The 24,693-nt window shown below is 39.2% G+C and overlaps 1 protein-coding gene across 1 annotated transcript in view; it reads left to right on the forward strand.

Moving 5' to 3' along the window:
• The first annotated feature begins 14,393 nt into the window (after positions 1-14,393).
• THSD7A (thrombospondin type 1 domain containing 7A) overlaps positions 14,394-24,693 on the forward strand; it is a 363,069-nt gene continuing 352,769 nt past the window's right edge. The window contains exon 1 of the mRNA XM_084784371.1: positions 14,394-14,998. Within this exon, the coding sequence (XP_084640497.1) occupies positions 14,842-14,998 (157 nt within the window). The 5' untranslated portion in view covers positions 14,394-14,841. The remainder of the gene's footprint in view (positions 14,999-24,693) is intronic.

The raw sequence follows: 24,693 nt of genomic DNA on the forward strand, positions 1-24,693 counted from the left end.
GAGAAATGAGGGGAAAATGTTTTTTAAAGAGCCAAACGATGCAATTGTCATATATGAAGACAGGTTGGCATTTGCATCTCGAGGGAAAAACTTTTGAAAGTAACACAACTGCCAGTAGCATTTAATGAGAAAGCTTTTCATATTGTTTTCAGTAACAGGCTTGTACTAGGAGTTTGAGAAAACTGGGAGTGACGGCTGCTGTCACCACAGGGTTGTACAAAGAATTGAGCTGATTTACTGACATTCGCTGGTTTTTTTTTTCCTCCCTCAAAATGTCATATCTTTAACTTACATTGAACTAGTTTTCATTGCCAAATGGTGACTTTAGCATAAATAGTTTTTCAAAATTAAATCATAATACACTGTGGTGTGTGAGATCTAAGCACACTGAAGACTACAGGAAAACAAACGCAGCTTACACACATCTTACATTCATGAGTGACAAGCTGTATTGAACAGATGATCTCATTTCAACACCTTCTATACCAGACTACAAAGGGAAGCCTTTCTGTTGGAAGTAAAGTGAAATAAATAGTAGCAAGACCTCAAAATTATTTGTCAAAACTTCCAGAGCAGAACTATCATTTACATAATAACTTTAATGTTATGCAAAGGGAAGGGATACTTCTAAATTAATTTGGGGGGATAATTGTTCAAGGCTAGATTCCTTATTTCTTGGAAACTCTAACCTTTGAATATTTTCAACATCCTAGAACAATGGAAGAGTCACTTCTCTCTTGCTAATTTTTTGTAAATCTAAACCTTGTTCTTTGTCATTTCTAAAGCATTGAAGTTATTTTCTTAAATTATTGATCATAATTATTCCTCTTGTACCTATAATATACATTGTGCTACCCTAAATAAATAGAAACAATACAAATATTTTCAATTATTTTATGTATTTCAATAAAGCCACTCCCTACAGAATCACAAATTTAAAAAAATCTTTCCTTATTTGGGCAATGCTATGCATAGCAAGTACAAGACATCCTACTGCCTCCAGTTCATCACTGATTATCTAGGAAAATTATTGTTTCCATTTTTTTTGGTGCCTCAGAAATATTGTTTTCATCAGCTCTGAAGAATTACTTCAGAGAGTGATAGTTTCAACTGACATTGCACATGTGAAAACAATGGGCTCCAGTCAAATAGAGATTATGGCTTCTTGCAGTTGATTATACAAATTAAAGATAAACAAAGGTAGATTTTACTATCAACTCATGATTAATTATGATGTGTTGCATTTCTCTGTTTCATTGTAAAACATTATTAAAACATCAACACCAGAATTTAACATATATAAATACAAAAACTAAATAGAAGAAAATGAAAACAGAAATAATGGCAAAATATATTAAAGTTATAAAAACTCAATCAGGAAGATCTGTGTTAAATTTCTCCGCAGTGTTGGAGAGTCTGGGACTTCACAGGTGTCAGAGAGTCAAAGCAAAAATATATGTGTGGAAGGCCAGAAAGCAGAGGCATCTCAGACTGTCAAGGTGGGGTAAAGCATTGCTGTTGTATCAAATAGCCAGTGGAAGCAATCCATGCTGTATGTCCTAAGAATGCTTTCTGAGGAATTATTATGTGGTATCTGATAGCTTTTTAAAATGAAAACCTGACTCTGAAAGTAAAATATTAAAAGAAATGTGTAACAGAGACACATCAACGCACCTCGATTATATGTGGGCCTTTCCCTTCCTACAGCAAGATCATTTGGGGTCTTTTAATTTGTGAATATGTTTCATAAGTTGCCAATTTGACTCTTGCTTCTATAAAATTAATTTCAACTCTTCCACATCAGTGATTTATTAATTCACTTGATTATCTGTAGACCTAGTAACATGACTTGAAAAGTAAAAGGTTTTGACATTTGGGTAAGCAGACAAAAATCACAAGCTTTTTAGTGACACATTTACCTTATGACAGAATAGATGATAAATATTTTTGAAATGTCTTGTGTGATCTTTTCTTGGTTCTGTACAGAGACAAATTTTCTAGCTTCCCATACAATTAAATGACAGCCATATCATGTTAAGTTCCCAAAAGTATACAAGAAAGGTAGACTTTAAACATTTCTTACAATTATTGTGACCTCTTCTTCAGAGTCAACCACAGGGGCAACAAGTTGGGATAACATCTCAAAAGTTAATATAGTTCCTTAGGTGAAGAAAAACTGAATCAGTACATTCGAGCACAGATTAATAGGCATGATGCAATTGAAAGAACATAGAAGACCTCCATAAATGTATGAAATAGCATCAACCATTGAAATGAATAGGTCACAAAACTATCAAAAGAGTAAGTAGAGAAGAACATGAAAAATTGTATTATTAGATTTAGTGCTCAACAACAATAATTAAAATAGCATGGCACTGGCACAGCAATAGGCGGGTGGATCAATGAAATCAAATTGAAGACCCAGAGATGAATCCACATACATTTTGACACTTGACTTTTGACAAAGAAGCCAAATCTAGTCAATGGAAAAATGATAGTGTCTTCAACAAATGGTGCTGGTCTAACTGGATGTCTACATATAGAAAAATGCAATTAGACCCCTATGTGTCACCATGCACAAAACTCAAGTCCGAGTGGATTAAAGACCTCAACTTAAAACCAGAGACATTAAATCAGTTAGAGGAAAAAGTGGGGAAGAGCCTGGAACACATAGGCATAGGAGACAATTTCCTGAACAGAACACCAACAGCCCAGGCCTTAACGTCAACAATTAATAAATGGGACCTCAAGAGGCTGAGAAGCTTCTGTAAGGTAGGAGACACTATCAAAAGAACAAAGCAACAGCCTACAGACTGGGAAAAGATCTTTACCAACCCTTCATCTGACAAAGGTCTAATATCCAAAATATATAAGGAACTCAAGAAATTAAACACCAAACCAAATAACCCAATTGAGAATTGGGGCTCAGCCTTAAACAGAGAATTCTCAACAGAGGTATCAAATGGCTGAGAAACACTTAAAGAAATGCTCATCCTCATTAGTCATCAGAGAAATGCAAATCAAAAGGACTTTGAGATTCCATGTTACACACATCAGAATGGCTAAGATAAAAAACTCAAGTGACACCACATGCTGATAAGGATATGGAGAGAGAGGAACACTCCTTCATTGCTGGTGAGAATGCAAACTAGTACAACCACTTTGGAAATCTATCTGGCACTTTTTCAGAAAAATGGGAATAAGGCTTCCTCAAGACCCAGCTATTCCACTCCTTGGAATATACCCAGAAAATGCTCTACCACACAACGGGGACATATGCTCAACCATGTTCATAGCAGCCTTATTCATAATAGCCAGAACATGGAAACAGCCTAAGTATCCCTCAGTAGAAGAATGGATAAAGAAACTCTGGTAAAGTTATACTATGGAATACTATTCAGCTATTAAAAACAAGGAATTCCTGAAATTTGTGGACAAATGGATTGAACTAGAAATTATCTTAATGAATGAGTTCACCCAGAAGCAAAAAGAGACAAATGGTATATACTCACTTATATCAAGACACTAGCCCAAGGGGTATGTCCCATGAAAGACTTTACTTACCAGGACAGTGGGTCAGAGGGGACGACATCCTATTGAGACTTTAGGTGAGAGAAGCATGGGAGAATGGGGAAATAGTAGGTCCTGGAAACCTACAAGAAGAACATTATGATGGGCTGATCTGGGTCCTGGATTCCTGCTCAAACTATGGCACCAGCCAAGGAAAATATAGGCAGTAAACTTCGAACCCTTACTCTGACCTAGCCAATGGACAAGACATTCTCCACAGTTGAGTGGAGAGTGAGATCTGACTTTCACATGAACTCTGGTGCCCCATTTCTGACCACGTCCCCTGGATGGGGAGGCCTGGTGGCACTCAGAGGAAGGATAGCAGGTTACCAAGAAGAGACTCGATACCCTAAGAACATTTACAGGGGGAGGAGGTCCCCCTCACTCACAGACATAGGGGAGGGGAGTAAGGGGGAAGCGGGAGGGAGGGAGCAATAGGAGGATACAAGGGATGAGCTAAGAATTGAGATGTAATATGAGTAAATGAATAAAATGAAATTTAAAAAAAAAAAGATTTAGTGCTCAAAATTTCACCAAATTTGATGGGAAGCGTTGAATAAGAACAGATCACAAAACTCGAGTGGAATCGGGAATCGTTTAAGATGTAAAGAGAAACTAGTAAAATACATTAAAAAATGATTCATTGAGTACAAACAAACTGCATTAATATCAACAGCTAACTCACAACTAGAAACAATGATTAGTAGAAGACAGTGGAATATTATATTGACATTTTTGAAAGAAAGGTTTTAACCAAGTGTTTATTAAAGAGGACCATTCTTAGAAATTTAGGTGAAACAAAAAGCTTACTAGATAAAGTTTGAAATGGATCTGTGGCTACAGATCTTACATGACTATCAGGAGAGTCCACAGACAAGAGTGAAACCAGACAGTAATGGTAATCCACCAAAAGAAATAAAGGCTGCTAAAAGTGACGAACATGTCAAGAAGATACAAACAATTGTATACGCTATGTATGTTCATTTTTCTCTTCTATAAGAGATGTGAAATTTTGTAATGAATTATTTATGTTGTTATTTTTCATGGTCAAAATATATAGACTACAGAGAAAGGGGAGAAGAAAGGAGGTGTGGGGAGCAAAGTGCTTTGTGTGAATTATGTAATCACTATTCTAAAGCACATTGTGAAAAGGAGAGATACACTGTGGGCCACAAATAAAGAAGTTTGCCCAAAGGGTAACTTTAAAAGCCCAAGGATTAGCCAGATGTGGTAGCACATGCCTATAATCCAGCACTCAGGAGGCTGAGGCAGGCAGATATCTATGAGTTTGAGGTCAGCTTGGTCTAAAAAGTGAGCCCAGGACAGCCAAGGCTACACAGAAAAACTCTGTCTTAAAAAAAAAAAAAGGCCCAATGATTAAGTTGGCATTCTACATTTATAAAAGAAGACATAAAAAAGAAAGGAACAGAAACATCAAAATTACCTGAGATGTGTGATTTTATTAAAAGTAACATTGTTTATAGTAGTCAGAAAACAGAAATGACCCAGAATCCTGAAAACCAAGTAATGAGTGGAAAAGTAGCATCTCCATAAATGAACACAACAAAAAGAAATATTGATTATGACTTATGACACTTAAAGAGAAAGAGCACTCCAAAATTCCTTTTATGTGCCCAGACACTATGAGATAAAGATACTACAAAATGGTCAAAATTATCGGTGAACACAGATATAAAGTATTAAATTAAAAAGAACACTAAAAAGATTAGATATCATGAATGTGTGGGCTTTATCATTGGAGACAAGCTTAACTCAATATATTCCAGTTATACAATGTGATATCACTTATTAATACATCCAAATATAAAAACTACATCTACATCTGTAGATGTAAAAGAAGTACTAGACAATGTCCAACATTCATTCATGGCAAGAACTCTGAATAAAATAGATTATCTTAACATAATAAAGGCATTGATATAACACACACACACACACACACACACACACACACACACACACACACACACGAAAGAGAGGGAAAGAGAGCAAGCTAACATTGTAGTTAATCAATGTGGAAAAACTGAAAGCTTTTGCAGTAAGTCTCAGATGCCAACTCTTTTCACCTTTACTCAATATTATAGTGAGTGTCAAAAACTGAAGTAATTGCACTCAAAATAGAAGGGAAAATATTTAGATTTGACAGGTGGAGTCAAATTATCTGTGCAGATGATGTGATTCTATACAAATAAACCATAGGAGTTCATCAAAATACATTAAACCCAGTAAAGGCAGTGAAACTTCAGGATAAAAAAATCAGCACAACATAAATAAGCAATAATAAACTAGGCAAGAATGAACAAAACCTCACAATACAAAAAATAAATAAAATGTTAGGAATGAATTAAGTGAAGGTTGATATATTTGTACATTGAAACAGGTAATTCAGTGAAACCAAAGTCAGAAAAATAATAAAAAAATAAATGAATGCTTAAGGGAAAGTTTAATAAAGTATATGCCATCTTATTTCTCAGAAAATTGGCAATAGTTCTACCTCAAGACCCAGCCATACCACTCCTGGGCATATACCAGAAAGATGCTCCACCACACAGTAAGGATATTTGCTCAACTATGTTAATAGAAGAATGTGGAAACAACTTAGATGGCCCTCAACCAAAGAATGAATAAAGAAACTGTGGTACAACTATACAATGGAATACTATTCAGCTATTAAAAGTAAAGAAATCTTGAAATTTTCATGCAAATGGATGGAACTGGAAAAGATCATCCTGAGTGAGGTAACCCAGACCCAGAAAGATATGCATGGTATATACTAAGTTATAAGCAGCTATTAGCCATATAATACAAGATAACCACACTAAAATCTACAGACCTTAAGAAGCTAAGTAACAATGGGGACTGAAGGGAAAAAGCCTAATTCTCATTCAGAAGGGCAAACAGAATAGACACCAGAAGTGGTTGAAGAGAGCCTACGATAGAAGTCCTCTGAATGACTCCACCCAGCAAAGGATCAAAGCAGAAGCTGAGTCTCACAGGGAAACTTTGGGCAGAGCGCCGGGTGTCTGATAAAAGAGTGCATAAATTAAAGGACCCAGAGAGGACAGAAGCTCCACAAGAAGACCAACAGAGGCAATAAATCTGGGCCCAGGGGTGTCTACAAGAGACTGATGCAACAACCAAGGACCACACATGAACAGAACCTAAGAGTCTCTGCTCAGATGTAGTCAATAGGCAGCACAGTCTTCGTGTGAGCCCCATAACAGGGGAGGAGGGGCTGCCTCTGATATTGACCCTGTTGCCCACTCATTGATCACATCCCCCAGGCAGGGTGGCCATGCCAGGCCGCAGAGGAAGAGGATGCAGGCAGTCATGATGAGATTTGATATGCTGGGGTCAGATGGTAGGGAGGGAGAGCTCCCTCTTTCTGAGGATTAGGGGAAGGAGGAAGTGGGAGACAGGAAGAGACTGGGAGGAGATGAGGGAGGCCATTACAATGGGGATGTAAAGTGAATAAATTAAAAAACCAGCAAACAAACACACAAACAAAAAAGAAAAACGCCAATGAAAGAGCATGCATGGACTAGACCTAGGCCCCCAACGCATATGTAACTGATGGGCAGCTTATGGAGGTCGCCTGGCAAGTGGAGTGGGGCCTGTCTCTAACACGGACTCTGTTGCCTGCTTTTGGATGGCTTTCCCCTAGCAAAGCTGCCTTGTCTGGCCTTAGTGGGTGAAGATGTGCTTAGTCCTGCTGTGACTTGATGTGCTCGGGTGAGTGTAGGCTTTGAACTTTTTCAAACCTGCTTTATTTGGGGTTCCTTAAGGCTTATACTCCCATTCCAACCCACCTACCCTAGATAGAATAGAAAAGAGGTTAATGGGAACAGGAGAAGCAGACCTTCTTTGACTCAGTTCCTTGGAGTGATTCCATTGGTGTAGTTAGCAGGATACCAGCAGGCCCGTTAAACAGCAAACCAGCAATTCAGCAAAGGTGACTGCAACCGCAGCCACTGGAGCCCTTGATCTCAAAGCATTCTCTGGAACGGTTCTCTCTAAATGTGTATTGAAGTGGAGTGATGAACAACCAAGACTGAAAAGCCACACACACACACACACACACACACACACACACACACACACACACACACACATATTCTCTCAGAGTCCGTACTAGAATATTTATCATTTGGCAAAGACCATGCTCCAGCAAGAGCTGGTTTCATCTTCTAGTGGACAAACATCTCCTGTTCTCTCACAAGTCTGTTTCCATCAGAAAAACACAGCACACCCCTACGCAAGTCTGTTTCACACCTGGCATTTGGGATTAAAGCAAAAACATGTTTACATCCACTACAGGTGAGTTGGGAAGCTCTACTTTTCTGAGGAAAACAGCAGGAGGTAAAGAGAATGGGACCAGGCTGAGAGGAGAAAGGGGGGCTTCGATTGAGATATGAAATGAATAAATAAATTTAGTACAAAAATTTAAAAAGCACAAAACATGCATGAAAATAACTTATGAAGAATAATTATATGGAGCGAACATGCCATCCATGTCTATGGCTCAGGTGACTCATTACTACTCTTCTAGTAATTTATCTATAGATTTGTTACTATCTCCATTTAACTCTTTACCAGAAAACTGGAACATATAATGTATTTTATAATTTGTTTCATAGAATATGGTAAAAGCTTAATACTTGGATTTTCCACAGAGAATACAAATAAATCATTCTGTTTATGGTCAGATGACATTTAATAATGGTGTCAAGGCAATTTCGTCATAATCTTATAAACAAAATGTTTTCAGACACCTGGATATGTAAACTTGCTATTAAAGGTAATCAACTAAAAAGAGGAAAGGCTTAGATTCGGGGGGGGGGGTTTCCTCCCCCGTTGCTTTTGTGCTTACACCTCAGTGGCATTGCATGGCAGAGCTAGCTGCTTACTCTGTGGCCACTGGGAAATAAAACCATAAAAAGACCCACAGGTTGTACTCCATAAAACTCTACTCTTTTCTCTTTTTAATTAATTTATTCATTACATCTCAATTGTTAGCCCCTCCCTTGTATCCTCCCATTCCTCCCTCCCTCTCACTTTCTCCCTACTCCCTTCCCCTATGTCTGTGACTGGGGAGGAGGACCTCCGACCCCTGTATATGTTCATAGGTTATCAAGTCTCTTCTTTGTAACCCACTATCCTTTCTCTGAGTGCCACCAGGCCTCCCTATCAAGAGGATGTGGGCAAAAATGGGGCACCAGAGTTCGCATGAAAGCCAGACCTCACAAAGGGGCATGTCCCATGAAAGTCTTCACTTATCAGGAAAGTGGGTTAGAGGGGAGGACATCCTATTGGGACTTTAGGTGAGAGAAGCATGGGAGAATGGGGAAATAGAAGGATCCAGAGGGACCTACAAACCTACAAGAAGAACATTATGATGGGCAGATCTGGGTTCAGGGGTCCTGCCCAAACTATGGAACCCTACTCTTAATACAGTAGGCTTGAGTCAGAAAATCTTTTCATAGCACGGCATGGTGGTGCATGCCTGTAACTCCAGAACTCAAGCAGACAGAGGCAGGCAGATCTCGGAGAGTTCAAGGCCAGCTTTGTCTACAAAGTGAGTCTCAGACAGCCAAAACTACACAGAGAAGGAAGCCATGTCTCAAACAAACAAAAAACAAATCTGTTTTTTAATATAACTCCAGATAGATTTCCAAAGTGGCTGTACTAGTTTGCCTTCCTACCAGCAATGAAGGAGTGTTCCTCTCTCTCCACATCCTTGCCAGCATGTGGTGTCACTTGAATTTTTTATCTTAGGCATAGCAGAAAACTGGGAATAGGGCTTCCTCAAGACCCAGCTAATCCACTCCTTGGAATATACCCAGAAGATGCTCCAGCACACAACAAGGACATATGCTTAACCATATTCATAACAGCCTTATTCATAATAGCCAGAACCTGGAAAGAGCCTAAATGTCCCTCAGTAGAAGAATGGATAAAGAAACTGTGGTACATTTACACTATGGAATACTACTCAGCTATTAAAAACAAGGAATTTCTGAAATTTGTGAATAAATGGATTGAACTAGAAATGATCATAATGAATTAGTTATTCCAGAAGCAGAAAGAGTCAAATGGCATATACTCACTCTTATCTGGACACTAGCCCAAGACATATGTCCCATGAAAGTCTTCGCTTACCAGGAAAGTGGGACAAAGGGGAGGACATCCTATTGGGATTCTAGGTGAGAGAAGCATGGGAGAATGGGGAAATAGCAGGATCCAGAGGGTCCTACAAACCTACAAGAAGAACATTATGATGGGCAGATCTGGGCCCAGGGGTCCTGTTCAAACTATGGCACCAGCCAAAGACAATACGTGCAGTAAACTTTGAACCTCTACTCAGATCTAGCCAATGGACAGGACAATCTCCACAGTTAAGTGGAGAGTGGGGTCTGACTTTCACATGAACTCTGGTGCCCCATATTTCACCATATCCCCTGGATGAGGAGGCCTGGTAGCACTTAGAGGAAGGATAGTAGGCTACCAAGAAGCGACTTGATACCCTATGATCATATACAGGGGGAGGAGGTCCCCCTCAGTCTCAGTCATAGAGGAGGGGAGTAAGAGGAAAATGGGAGGGAGGGAGGAATGGGAGGATACAAGGGATGAGGTAAGAATTAAGATGTAATATGAATAAATTAATAAAATATATTTTAAAAACAAAGCAAACCAAACAAAAACCAACCAACCAACAAACAAAACTTTTCATTATTTTTGAAGTTACCAGTTCTTATGTTTTTCACTTTGGTCTTCAGATATTTTAACTCTACCACTAAAGGAGACAAAGGTTTACATTTCAGCTATCAACAAGAACTTCTGTTTGCTTTTTCTTTTTCCTCTTTTCCTCCTCCTCCTCCTCCTCCTCTTCTTCTCTTCTGCTTGTTAAAGGCCAAAGCTTTTTCATTATGCTTCTGTAGGGCATTATGACATCTACATACTAGTGATAACTGTTCAAAGTTATCTTTATGTGTGTTGTTCTATATTTCTCAAATATCCAAATCATTGCATTTAGGCAGAGTGCTAAGCTAAGAACTTCCTTCATCACCATTGGTAGATTACTTAAACATATCAGCTGATGTCTTCTGTCAGGCACATAGATGCCTCATGTACCATCTGGCACTGGATGCACTGTGAATAATCCATTCCCAATGTTCAAAGGATCTGAAATGAAACATGGTACTTTCATCAGATGCACAAATGAGATTTCCTTTGTTTCCAAAACTCCTTAGTTATTATTAATATGGAGAATATGTAGCAACATTTTTGTAAAATTTTACATTTAAATATTGTCTCTTATCACAATATAACACTCCAAATCAGAAAAAACAGTTAATCATCCAACAAGTCACAAATTCAATGTAATACATTATTGGTAACTAAAAAGGAATTAGATGGGAAATTGAGGGTGAATAAAGCCAAAATTGAGAAGGTAAGATATATGGCTAATTACCAGAGATCAAATGTGAAGTGTTCTTTACTTTGCACTTTGATGGGTGTATCATAGGATAGATGGGAAGAAGCCTAAAATAAATTTTGTTGAACACAAATCTTGGTTAAGTATGACACCTAGAGGATGCATAAATAGAATTCCTTTGAGTTTTGGTTGTCATTGGAATTAAATAGCAACAATGTGCAGAATTGTATTTAGGATTTTTATCTCAGAATAAGCATTTTATATACTCTTCTATATAATATTTTATTAATAAATAATTTTGTCTATATTGCATCAGTTAATTACGTTAATAAAACATTGAAATAGTTTCTTTTTCCACCAAGCAAATACTTTTTATAATTGCCTTTACATATAGATATTAATCATAGAAATTCATTGCCTTGTGCGTCAAACAGTATTTTAAATGCTTATTTCATATGTATAGACATACATCTCTCTCTCTCTCTCACTCTCTCTCTCTCTCTCTCTCTCTCTCTCTCTCTCTCTCTCTCTACACACACACACACACACACACACACACACACACACACACACACCCTCATCCATACAGTAAAGTTTTGAAATAATAGCAAGGAAGCTATGGACAATTAAGGATATCATACTTTGAAGGTGATAGGATCAGAACTGTGCCATTTCTAAGTGTCTTGCATTTATCCGTTTTTGGTTTGGAAGACTTTTATCATCCTGGCTCATTAATACTTGAACAGTTCATGAAAAATGATGAACGATTTGCTTCATGGCAGGCTGTACAGATGGTCAATTTAATCTGCATCCTTGAGATGTCTCTGGATTGTATTTTGACATCATGTCATTAAACATTTGTGTATTATTTATATCATTCTAGAAAACTAAGTTTGGTATTTCTTGCTATCTCTTGTTATCTAGCAGATTTACTGATTCAGTTTATCAGAGTGAATACTTTTTTTCACACATGGATGTGTATCTGAAAATATACATCACATTGTCTTTTCAGAGACCCAAATAGTTTTGCCCTAAAGTGCAATGACACTGTTATGAACTGAAATGTGCCATTGGTAGAGAAAAATGTTCATGTGACTCAGTTTCTCTAACACTATTTAGAAATGTTTCTACTACTAGGAAATATTTGTATAAGGGGGAGGCCCCTAAGATTGGTTTAAGTTTCTTTTAAAAGAGGGAGACCGACTGATGGCAAATTTCAAACACTTCTGTGCTATGTATCATGCTAGGTGTGTATTTTAAATGACAGCAGATGTTGATTTAGAAGTTAGCCTTGACATTATAGCAGTCAGTCATGTTTAATGTCTTGAATGGATAAGTAATTATTTTACAATCCTGGATAAACAGAAAAATCAAATCTAAAATTTTCTTTTGACAGCCAGGTAATCCCAGTACTCTGGGAGGCAGAAGCAGGCAGATCTCTGTGAGTCTGAAGACAGCCTGATTTACACAGCAAGTCCAGGACAGTGAAGACTACATAGAGAAATGCTGTCTCAAAAAACCAAAAAAAAAATTTTTTTCTTTTGACATTAACTTATGGACTGTGAGATCTGATGGCTTTTGGGAGGTCTTGGTACTCAAGTTGCACATCACCTCCTCTGATTTGCTTCTTTGTGTCCTCTGTCCTCTGCTATATAGTGAGCCTCCACCTGGCAGTGTGAGGTCAGAGTATTTCAGGGCTGGGGCCACTAACAACAACTGACAAAGGAAAACCCAAGGGGTAGGGAAATGTCTCCTTGCAGAAACCTTGCAGGGAGGAGCCATCTCTGAGAGGACAGAAGCCAGGGAGGCAAGGATGGACAGGTCTTTTTCTTCTTTAACTGTGTGAGGAGCATTGAAGGACTCCCTCCTTCAGGGAGGCATGCATTAGTTAGGATCAGGCTTCCTTTGTATCCCTATCAACCTATAATCTTTTGATCATTGCCTATTTTTCACCAGCGGAGAAACAGTAAGCCACACTGGCTTATCGCTTCTAATCACAGACACAGGGCCAGGGCTCTCTGAGCTTTTAATTCCCTCTTAGAGGCCTAACAGAGTGAAAAGTAAACAAAGACCAAATTTGCAACCCTGAATGCAGCTAATTTCCTCTGATGTCAGAATACTTAAACAGGCAGGACCTGGGAATTATTTGATCAAACCTGCTTTTAATCTAATGCATGCAGAAGGGCTGTGTCTGGAAAGCTCAGCAAAATGACAAGCATCCCCAGGGAGCCGGATGGAAGGTGTCCTCCCTAAGAAACAGTAGCTTTCTCATTTCAGACTCATGGAAGGGGGGGGGGGGCTGGGTCCTTGGGGGGTAAAACCACCAAGAGAAGTTTTTCTGCTTCTTACATTTTATTGTCTTTGGTGTAAGATTGGTAACCACATGACAATAGTTACTCTTAGCTTTTGGTTGCTGAGGCATTTGTTGTTGTTGTTGTTTTGCTTTGTTTTTATTGGCTAGCTGCCTTGATACTATGTAAGCTTTACAGGGAAATGAATTAATAAGAGATTGTTATTGTGAGTGGGGGGAAGAAAGGACAAAGCTTTATCCCGTTCTTCTGTTAGAACTGATCTAAGGAAAATTGAGAACAAAAGGTACAAGCCACGTGGTTCATTATTTTGGTTGTGGGGAAAATCGTTTTCTTCTTTAAAATCAGGAGATATTAGTCTTGCAAATAAAATTTAAGTAAAAATATTTATTAACTGGTAGATAGCCAACTACTGGCTACTGACTCATTTGTGCTTTATTATTTTTTTTCTCACCATCTCTGACACGTAGTAGTGTATTTTCAACAGAGCAAGGGAGAGAAAGGAATGGAACTTTTACATACTTCACGCTTGAAATAGAACCGTACTGGCAGTATTTGTACATTCTTATTCATGCAATTAGACGGCATTGTGCATACTTTTTAAGTACTAATTCACTTTCAAAGGTGGTTACAAGATAGTGCGTTGAATTTGACAGATATTAACCACTATCACTTTGTTACTGAAGATGGACTGAAGTTAACACACACACACACACACACACACACACACACACACACACACACACACACACACTTAAGAAAGTGCTTAAGTGCCTTTTGACAGTGATTCCTGGTGTTCCCTTATAGAGTCATAAATACCGCTCTTCTCATGAAGTAATTCAGAAGGCACAGCATCAGAATAAATGACCAACGCTGATGCTTTGTGTAAATATGCAGGGAGAATAACACACCACTAGATCAGCGTTTGACTCCTTGGGTGACGATGAATTTCAATGTCAGTTATTCGTCATCCTGAAGCCTGCCCCGTGATGATGCCTTTTATTGGTATAGCCTTGCGAACATATTTCAGCGCACCATGTGCTGGGGAGTTCTCAGGGCGGGCGAGTGGGGTCTGGGTGCTGGCCCTGTGCCCTCGCTGTCCCCCGCCTGCGGTCCCCTCGGGTCCCCTTGGCTCCTCTTGGCTCTCTCCTCCCTCCCTTCCCTACAGCTGGTGACGGGGGCTGCTCTTCTCAGAGCTCTGGGCCGGCTCTGTCAGCTGGGGCCCCCTGCGGCCGGCTGTGTCCCTCGCCGCTAGGACCTGCCAGTCTGCGCGCCATGGCAGCGGCGGCAGCATCCCCGCCAGCATCCCCGCCAGAGGCGGCTGCCGTGGCGTCCACAGCCGCGGCGGACGCTATTGTTCCCTAGTGTTAGTTGCTCTTTGGCTGCTGTTCATCTGGAGCGAACAATAGCAGCAGCGAGAGCTTTGCGTTCTCTGCTGTTGGAGAAGGAAGAACCGTCCCCTTCAAGAGTGTGTGGACTCCGGAGGCTGGAGCGGCGGCAGATAGCATGGGGCTGCAAGCCGGGCGCTTGGCGTCCCTGAGCTGGGGCGTCCAGCAGCTGCTGCGACTGTCACTGCTCCAGCTACTCCTCCTGAGCTCTGGTGCTCTCCAGGCTGCGGCGCAGGGAGACTCTGAGGTGCCCAGCCTCTATCTGTGGAAGACCGGTGAGTGGGACAGAGTTGTCTTTTCCTCCATCTCCAAATCTGGGGCCATGATCCGTAGCTAGAGGTTCCTGAAGGGGCCCCTGTGTTTCCAGCTGGTCCTGGTTATGCCGAGAGCCTCAGGTCAAAAGTATGATTCCTGCAAGCGAATTAGGTCACGTCCTATGCCATTAGGAAAGAATAACATAACTAAGAGGCAACAGTGAGTCACTAGGGTGATTGTTTCTCTCTCGTAGCTTGGCAGTAAATGAGAGCAACTCTTTACTTTCATTACAAAGTGAAGTGATTTTAATATCTGGGCTTCCAATTTTAGACTTTCTAAAATGACATTCTAACAAAGAACAAGTAAACAGTTTTGCCCGTACTTCTGCAGTGTTTTGGCAAACACTATGCGTACTGCTGTTTTATATATATATATATGGGGACAGAGTCGAATTTGTTAAGTGTAGCTTTGTGGTGTGTGGGACACTCAGGGACAAGCCCTGTCAGGACAGATCTAACAGTAAGAGACAGAGGAGGCTCTTGAGAATGCTTAGGGAACCCTTAGGGAAGACCGGACAGCACGATTTGTAATGAGTGAGTCAAAGTGATTTTTACTTTGTGGAATGATTAACATGTGGGTTTTGAAACTTTTCCTTCCGGGAAAGAAGTCTTTTCGCTTTGTTTTTCGACCAAACAAGGAACGCAGAAACTCACTGCAAAAAGCTCTGTAGAGAAAGGAACAGGCAGGAAAACAACAGAACCTGAGGGCTCCAAGCTCTCCTCTCTGCTGGGTGGCTGGATGCTCTTGATCCGCTATGGGAGATGGAATTCCTGAGCCAGCAGGAGACTTCATACACTCACAGGAAGACAGTGGAGGAGGGATTCTCATCGCTTAGAGCTGACCATGACTTAGTGTCATGAGATGCCTAAATATTAAGATAGGGATATAGAAAGGAAAAGCCTAGATGACAGTCCTGAGCTTCAGTCCTCCCACTCCTCTGCCGAGGAGGCAGATCCCTTTACACCAAAATCGCACTAATGGCTGAAGGTTTAAAGAATATCAGTGCATCCAAGCAACATAGAGAAGGACTCGATCAAATATCACTTGAAGGTGAAAAAAAACATACTTTTCCTTGGAAAATTGCCTGACATGGACCTGTATGTACACTGGTACATGCACAAATTAAAGGCACAGATTAGTCAACTCAAAGTCATTCTCACTAACTTAGTAACACTTCGAAGATTGGTGAATGCGGATAAAATCAAATTAATTCCTTTGATTGGAGACAAAGAATTGAAATTTTCTTTTCTAAACGTATGGTCATTGGTAGTATTTGGGAGCTTTGAAAGCTCTTCTCAGCTAAGCATTGGGCAAAACCGTGCTGGGCTGGTTGAAATTTGTACTATCAAAAGTACATGAGCCAAGTGGTATTTCAGATGGATGGGCACAGACAGCATTCACTGTGCTGCCTCTCAGGTGCCAATATATGTCTACGTTAATGTCACTGCGGGAACACAAGTCAATTAACAGCTTAAAATAGAAAGAAGCACTCAGGATCAAGGGGATGGAAACCTTGATTCCAGCGACAGGCATTCAGCTCTAGCCTGCTCTGAGAATAGTTCCCTTGAGTTTTGAACGCAACTTTCCCAGCTGCCTAGGATGTGATGTGTGATAGCACGTGCTGTTGGCTGTCCACACATGGCGTGATGAAACCAATGGGCTACGAGAAACTTAGCTCATACACTGTCCTGCTTTGTGCAACCAGAAGTTGGTGTGTTAAGGATGGTGGGGCTGTGTTTGTCATAGGGGTTCCCTGTTTGGTGGAAAACAATGGAGTCTCTAACCTGCTGAGCAAAACAATAATTTCTTGATTTACTTTTTATCCACTGAGAGGAAGAAAGATGTTACTAGGATCTAAAAGGAGCTGAGAATAGTTTTCAGAGGAACTAGGACATATGTTAAGTAACAGGATAGATTGTAACTAAAAATGCAAAGGTGATGGTTTATCACTTAATGAGTAGCAAGCAAGTACATTTGATTTATATGAGAAACAGAGAGACAGAGATAGACAGACAGACAGACAGATACACACACACACACAGAGAGAGAGAGGGGGGGGAGAGAGAGAGAGAGAGAGAGAGAGAGAGAGAGAGAGAGAGAGAGAGAGAGAGAGAGAAGGAAGGGAACTGGGAGAGGAGACAAGAAAAGCGAGGGCATCTGTTCCACTGAGGGGACCTTGCTCTTTCTACAGTGTACAGGAAATATCATGAAAAATGACATCATTAAACTGGAAGTTCCACCAGACAAGGATCTGGGACAAGAACTTTTACTGTCAATAACACGCTGTTTGTCCACTGTGGTAAACTCACACAATGCCTGATTAAACTATTAGAGAAGATAATATCTAAAGATCTACTCAGCCACTAAGGATTTCATTTACATGAATGTACATGCAAATGTACACATTATTAAATACAATATATTGATGCAGTCAAATATTTATGAATTTTATATACAGAATATATCAGATTTTATGACATATGATTGATAATAAATCTTATGTTTTAAATGATAGTTTTAGGCCAACTACAACAAAAAGCTACTAATGACTTACAGTTGGCTGTCACATTAGTAGAGGTTGAATCTATACGTGGCATACCATACTCATGAACATGTAGCAGAGGTTACGTAACTGATAAAACAGTTGAGCATATGGCTCAATAATAAGTTGTTATTTGCTTTTGATCTTGGCTTTTTGCCAAGAGGAAAGTGAAACACAGAAGAAAGAGAGACTATAAAGATGAAGACATACAGCAACATTCCTAGATCTTGAAGGTACCAGTAACAGTGTGGCTGAAGCCCAAATACTCAATAGAAAAATATTTAATATCAATGAAGTCAATTGGGATTTTAAGAAAATCTTACAACTATAGGAAAGCTATTGTAGCTTAACCTACAAGCTGGCAGGAGCCTTTGAAAGTCATAAGAAGATGATGTACTGTAGGTTGAAGAAGGAGAGAGGTGAATCTAAAGGCTGTGGGGCCAATAAAAAAGGGAAAACAGTACCAGTACCATAGAAGTTATAGGAAAGCATGGAGAAAGGATCTATGTTGCTTTGCAGAAGTGTAAGACCAGATTTAGCATCATTCCCAAAGAAGTTATCAAAGTACCCATCATTCCAGCAGCCAAGAACTGAGATAGCAGGTGACAAGGGAGATTCACCAGGTTCCTTAAGAGTGGAAAGAACATCAGTTTAATTCTGATACATTGAACTTGAGGTACAATGATCAAATGAATAAAGGTAACACACACAAAAAAAATCTAATGGGTGATTAGAAGAGAGAATTATGAGTAATGGTGAGGCTTACCTTTAACCCCAGCACTAAGTAGGCAGAGGCAAGAGGAATTCTGAGGTCATTCTGGGTGACAAAGAGAAACCCTGTCTTAAAAAATCTGAGAGGGGCAGGAGGGAGGGAGGGAAGGGAGGGAAGGAAAGAGAGAGGGGGGGGAATAGATGAAGAAGAAGAAGAAGAAGATGATGATGATGATGATGCGTGGAACTCAATTATGATTTTCAAGTTATGAGTAGTTTGCTAATGAAAGTAAATATTGAAAGGTAAAATAAGGATATTTCACAACATACTGTTTTTAGTAAAAGGGCATGACAGAACCTATTAAAAATGTTGAGAAAGCATTGTCAGAAAAGTTATAAGGAAAATTTCATTAAGTACTTATTTGGTAGCTGTGCTTTATTAAATCATAGTGAAAAAGTACGAGAAGTTTCTTGGACTTCAATTATGCTGGAAAGTTGCCTCTGTTTGGACCATGACTTAGTTTACTCAGAAGCTGGAGAAAAGGTGAAGAGGAGAGGCAGGAGGAAGAGCACCAACGATACTCAGTCCTGCCCAGAGTGGGTTGAAAATATTCTATCTGTTACTTATAGAAGTATTTCATGTCCCTGAGTGTTTTACTTTTATCTCCACTATGGTTCAATAGCATATGTTTTCTAAGATTAAATATAAGTGTATAAGATACTAGAAAAGTGCTTGATTCACATCTGAAGTTCAATAGCGACAATAATACATTGCTGCTAGTCTATGAAAATAAACAACACATTTTTAACCTCAACCAAGCCTGACAGTGCATATTAAATTCCTCTAAGACACACACCCCTTTATCCTGTAAGTGCAATGTTTATCTTACACTGTAAAGTTTAAATGCCACAACAAATTATAAGGAATCTAGCATTGTAGATTGAAAAGCACATGGTCAAAGATCATAACAAAGTCTTTTAAACTAGAGTCTACCTGATTATTCTGGCTATTTAAATACTGTAACTTTTTGTACTAAAAATGAGAATAGAAGTTCTGAAGTTGGACAGTATATGTTAATTTTTAACAGGTACTAAACAGAAATCACCCAACTGGGGCCAACTAAATAAGGTTCTCTCCCCATTCTTAATTCTTTGTTCATTTCAAATGGCAGATATAATGTGCAAGGATTCTACTGGTCTCATCCATTTATCTGATGATTTCAATTAAAGGAGAAACAAATACAAATCTAGAAAATGAAGTGATTTGTTTATAGGTCCAACTATTTTATTAAATTACCACTAAATGGAAATCATAAGAATATTCTCAATAAGAAGACCAAGGTTAATTGTGAGGGAGAACTTTTGTACTTCATTTTGTAATGGTTCTGGAGGACTAACCAAGAGACGGAAATTCCTTTTACTTAGAAAGTGTTCTCTCAGAGGTGCATGTATGCGTACAATCAAAAATGATACTGTCCATCCTGTACTCTCCTTCTTCAACTCTCCTCAGACGCCCAGACACATCCTCTGATGTTTTCCTCTTCGTCTTTCTCCCTCCTCTTCTCATTCCTTTCTTTATCTTTATTTTTTTTTAATTCTCATTGCTATCCAATAAGTTCAACTAATGTTGCCCATAAGTGCATGGGTTTGTGGTTATCCACCAGAGCACAGGCAAGCAAATGGCGACCCTCTGAAAGAATGATTCTCCCTCTGCAGCAGCAATCAATGCCAATAGGGCTGGGAATTGATAGCCAATAGTTATCATGACAGCCAAGAGGGTCAGATCCACGTTCTTGAAACACTTTCTGTGTAGTACTGCACTAGCCTTATGGGCTCATTTGCTTTACTTGGTCGGCAATGATTTGAATAAACATTTCAAATCCCCACACTTTACACTGTACCACATCTCTCCTTTCTTCTTTTAGGTATATGGGAAATTAAGTACAAATTACTATTTCCATTATGTCACCTTCTCTCCCTGATTATTAAGACCTTGTGCCAGTGTTCTATGTTTGTGACAATCTGTCACTGACACATCGTCCTTAACTAATGTCCATGATTTCCATTAACACTCACTCTTTGTGCTGTACAGTATGGATTTTGACATACACATAACATAACACCACGGTGGCATTTTATAAGAAAATTTCAATGACATAAAATTTACTGTGCTCAGCCTATTTATTCCTCATTTGCTGCCCCCGAATCTCTAAGAACAAGTGATATTACTATTTCCATACATGGAGTTTTCTGGTGTCAGAAAGCTAAAATTATGCAGCACGTAGGTTCTACCATTTTCTTGTTCCACCTCCAGTGCCACCTGAAGCTTTGTATCCAACAGCCTCTGGCCTATTTAAAAAGTCATAGAGTTGTTGTGGTGGTTTGAAAGAGTGCTGTTCCCCCAATCTACCCCCACCCCGGGCCTCCCCATAGACTCATATATTTGTATGCTTAGTCCCTGTTGATAAACTGGGAGGATTGCAAGGTATGTCCTTGTTGGAGAAGTTGTGTGTCACTGGGAGTGGGCTTTGAGGATTCAAAAGTCCACAACAACAACTCCTCCTCTGTCCTCTCCCTTGATCTCTCCTTTTCACTCTCCCTCTTCCTCTGTCTCTCTAGTTTTGTCTCTCTCTGCTTGCTGCTTGCCAGTGACCAGGACATAAAACTCTCATCTACTTCTCCACTGTCATATTTTCCTGCCTGCCACCATGTTGCCCATCCTGATGATAATGGACTACCCCTGATGGTCACAGACTCTATTATCTTGCTCTAAATTAAATGTTTCCTTTTCTGAGTTGCCTTGGTCATGGCGTCTCTGCACAGCAATAGAACAATGACTAAGAATGTTGTATATCGCTTTTCTTTCTCTCATAGAAGAAGCCATGAGCTGGGAAAATGTGAACTTATAATATCCTTTTGAAACTCTGGGAATACTGGCATCCCATTGTGCTGATACTGTGGTGTGGTGGTCAGGGAATCTCATATTAAGGCAGAGAGATGTTTTGACCTCTCCATTGACATGTTGGGCCAAGGACTCACAAAAAGGAGTCAGTTGAACAATGGCTGTTGAGTGGATATTTTGTATACATAGATGGGAAACATGGTCTGCTATCAAAGTAGACAATTTAAAGCTGTTTCATGACCTTGATGGATGCATCATGGACATCTGCATGGATTATATAGATGTAATAATTTAATTTATGCAGGCCCTGTGCTATACATGTTCTTCCTTGGATTAGGGTATCATTATCAACAACAGGGTATTGAGTCTTGTACATGAATGTGCTTGCAGGTATGTTTTAGCATGTGTTAAAGAGTGGCATCATAATATCAGTAGTGGCTCTTAGAGTTACATCATTTTTTTGAGAATAAGTCTCTTTATGTAGGCCTAGCTGTCCTTGGAATTCACTATGTAGACAGGGTGGCCTTGAATTCACAGAGATCCACCAGCCTCTGCCTCCAGAATGCTGGGATTAATAATGTCCACCACCACATCTGGTGAGTCTACAATACCTAGTATTCGTTCCTATCCAAGCAACAAGGAGACCAGACCTTGCTTAGCTTCTGAGATTAGACAGAGATATGGTACATTTAGGATGGCAATGCTTAGATTGGGTTGCATGGTTTAAAGGTTATTTTTATTCCACTTAACAGTATCAGAGAGTGTAATAATAAATATCACCAACCCACTATCTCAGATTCTGTCCCTGAGAGGGAGAAGACATGAGTGATGAAGAATTGAATCCACAGTTAGAATGAAGACAACACTAATTACTCACTATTATGCACTTACATGCATTTATATTTAATGAATGAGATTTTTAGGAAGAGAATTTTGGCCCAGGTATGCATGAATTGCTCAAAATTTTAGATCTATGACTTCTAATCTCTTTTTGTATCTTGTTCTTTAGCCACATTTTAGTTATGCATTATTGTTTGCCTCTCCATGTATTTTAAAGATAATAAGATAAACTTGTACAGGCCTTAGACAGTGCTTGGCAATTACTCATAACATAGTTATCTGCTGCCTGGCAGTAATCCCAGCATGAAATGATAATGCTTCCTCCCTGAGAAACAGTCAGTACCCAGCATTTTTTTTCTTCTTCACTTTGGGTCTTCCTGTATGGATCTATGTGCTCCTCCAAGGCTTTCCATGTCTGATTTTTCCCCCTGCCTGTTGCTGGGCCAATAGTATAATAGCTTTTAGCAAGATTATGCAAAGCATGCTTTTAAAGCTAAGAGATATCCTGTCTTGGTGTTTTTCCTTGAGATTGCACATCCTTGTGGTGCTAGAAATTCTAGAGATGTGACTCTTTAAGTGGGACTGTGCAGTTTCAAAATGATCTAATGCAGAAACACCTGAGAATATTCTTGGCAAGTTGTTTTAACTCTGTGAAGTGTGAAGAGGAAGTGAATGCTTCATTTCCCAAAGTGCAATGTGTATATGTGCATACATTTAGGTCACATATATAATTAGACAACATACATACCTCAATCTAGGTGGTTCAGTATCTTCCAAGTAAAAATACTTTGTCATTACATGGAAGGGAGCTAACTGTGCAACTGTTTCATGCTAATTAAAAGACATTTACCTATATATATTTTAAACTGCACAGAGCATTTTATACTTATGGTAGAATTATAATAATAATCTAATGTACCATAGCAAGAAGACTAATGCACATGTATTTGTTTATGTACCTACATGTATAAATACAGACATGTTTGTATAAACACCAACATTTATAGCCAAGTCATCATGCAGAACTTCATTATTTATCTCCTGTTAGGAAATTACTGCTTCTGAAATGGGTTTTATAAATAGTATTGATAGTACTGGCTTAAAAATGTTATTCAATTATTCATAATTTTTGCTAAAATATTAATTATATACAATTTGATTTTGATTTTATTTTAGTGTGCTTTGTGCTAATTTTTCAGCTCAAGTACAAACTCTATAAAAGCGCTTATTATAGAAGTCTGTAAACCACCTCCCACCAACCTGAGAGTTCTATTTTAAGATAACTTTTGTCTGACCACCTTCCTGTGTTTTCCATCACACTGTCTCAGCCATGCCCATAAACTTCAGCGCCTGCACATATTTCTAAAAAGAACTTTTAATGGTATCCATCTGCAATCATATCAACAAATTCCAATTTGTTTATGTCACAATTAGTTAGCATTGATGACAGCATCATGAAGACATTACTGGTAAGAAGCCCAGGTGGAACAGTGTAGACAACACACGCAGTCTTGCTTTCTAGAGGGGATAGTTAAGGCACAGACAACTCATTCTATAACATTAGAAGACTCCTGTCACAGATCTGGGTAGGCTCCTTTTCTTCCATTTGTATAGATCAGGTTCAATTAAGAGAAACTAGTGCTGATTTAGTGTCTATTTTATGTCAAACTCTCTTCCAGGTACAAGAGGGCAGCCTTGAGGAAGATGTGATTCAGCCTCTCTTGGAGCTCCCCGATTAAGTTCCAAGAGCTGTAGAGCACAGGTGCAGGCACACAGTATAGGAGACAGTGACTGTCTTGCAGGGGGAGACATGCAAGGAATATGTTCCTACAGCACAGACTTGAAAGATAAAGTTTACCAACAAGACATACGCTGAAAGGGGATAGAATTATATGCAGAGAAGGAGCACTGATAAAACAAAAAAAGAATGGAGGTAAAGGATGCCTGTAATACAAGTCCTTAGGAAGCTGTGTCGGAGGGGTGCTCAGAGAGAGAGAGAGAGAGAGAGAGAGAGAGAGAGAGAGAGAGAGAGAGAGAGAGAGAGAGAGAAACAGACAGACAGACAGACAGACAGACAGACAGAGAAACAGAGATAGGAGAGAGACAGACAGAGACACAGAGAGAGATAGAGGGAAAGAGACACACACACATATACATACATTCTGCTGGGTTTGATCTCTGGCCTACATAAGGTAAAAAGGAGAAAAACAGCTTGTACAAATGTCATTTGTCTACCACATGTGAGTTGTGGCATACATACTCTCTCAGTAACAAATAAATAAATATGCAAATAAATTAATAAATAGACATGAGTGTTTTAATTGTAGGGAGCTATGTTGGTGTGTGTTTGGAGGGTGAGAAATAGGCAGACTATACAGAATTAGCTCTGAATCTAAGGATTTGGGCCTTGGCTTTTTGTCCGTTGGTTTATGTAAACAAGTATGAATGTATAAAATATTGCCAGAGGGAAAGATATACTTGTAAATTTTAAGCCAAGTTTAAAATTTTCATGATTGTTATTCTAAATGAACTTCCCATTTCTTCCAAATTCTGAAGACAAATAAACACTGCCTTTAGTAATGCTAGTTACACATACGTTTAAAATAATAACTCTTAGTTATTTGAAATTAAAATACAATTAACATAACTTCCCCTTCCTT

This window comes from Acomys minous (genome assembly GCF_964271855.1).
Source record: "Acomys minous genome assembly, chromosome: 6".
Taxonomy (NCBI): domain Eukaryota; kingdom Metazoa; phylum Chordata; class Mammalia; order Rodentia; family Muridae; genus Acomys; species Acomys minous.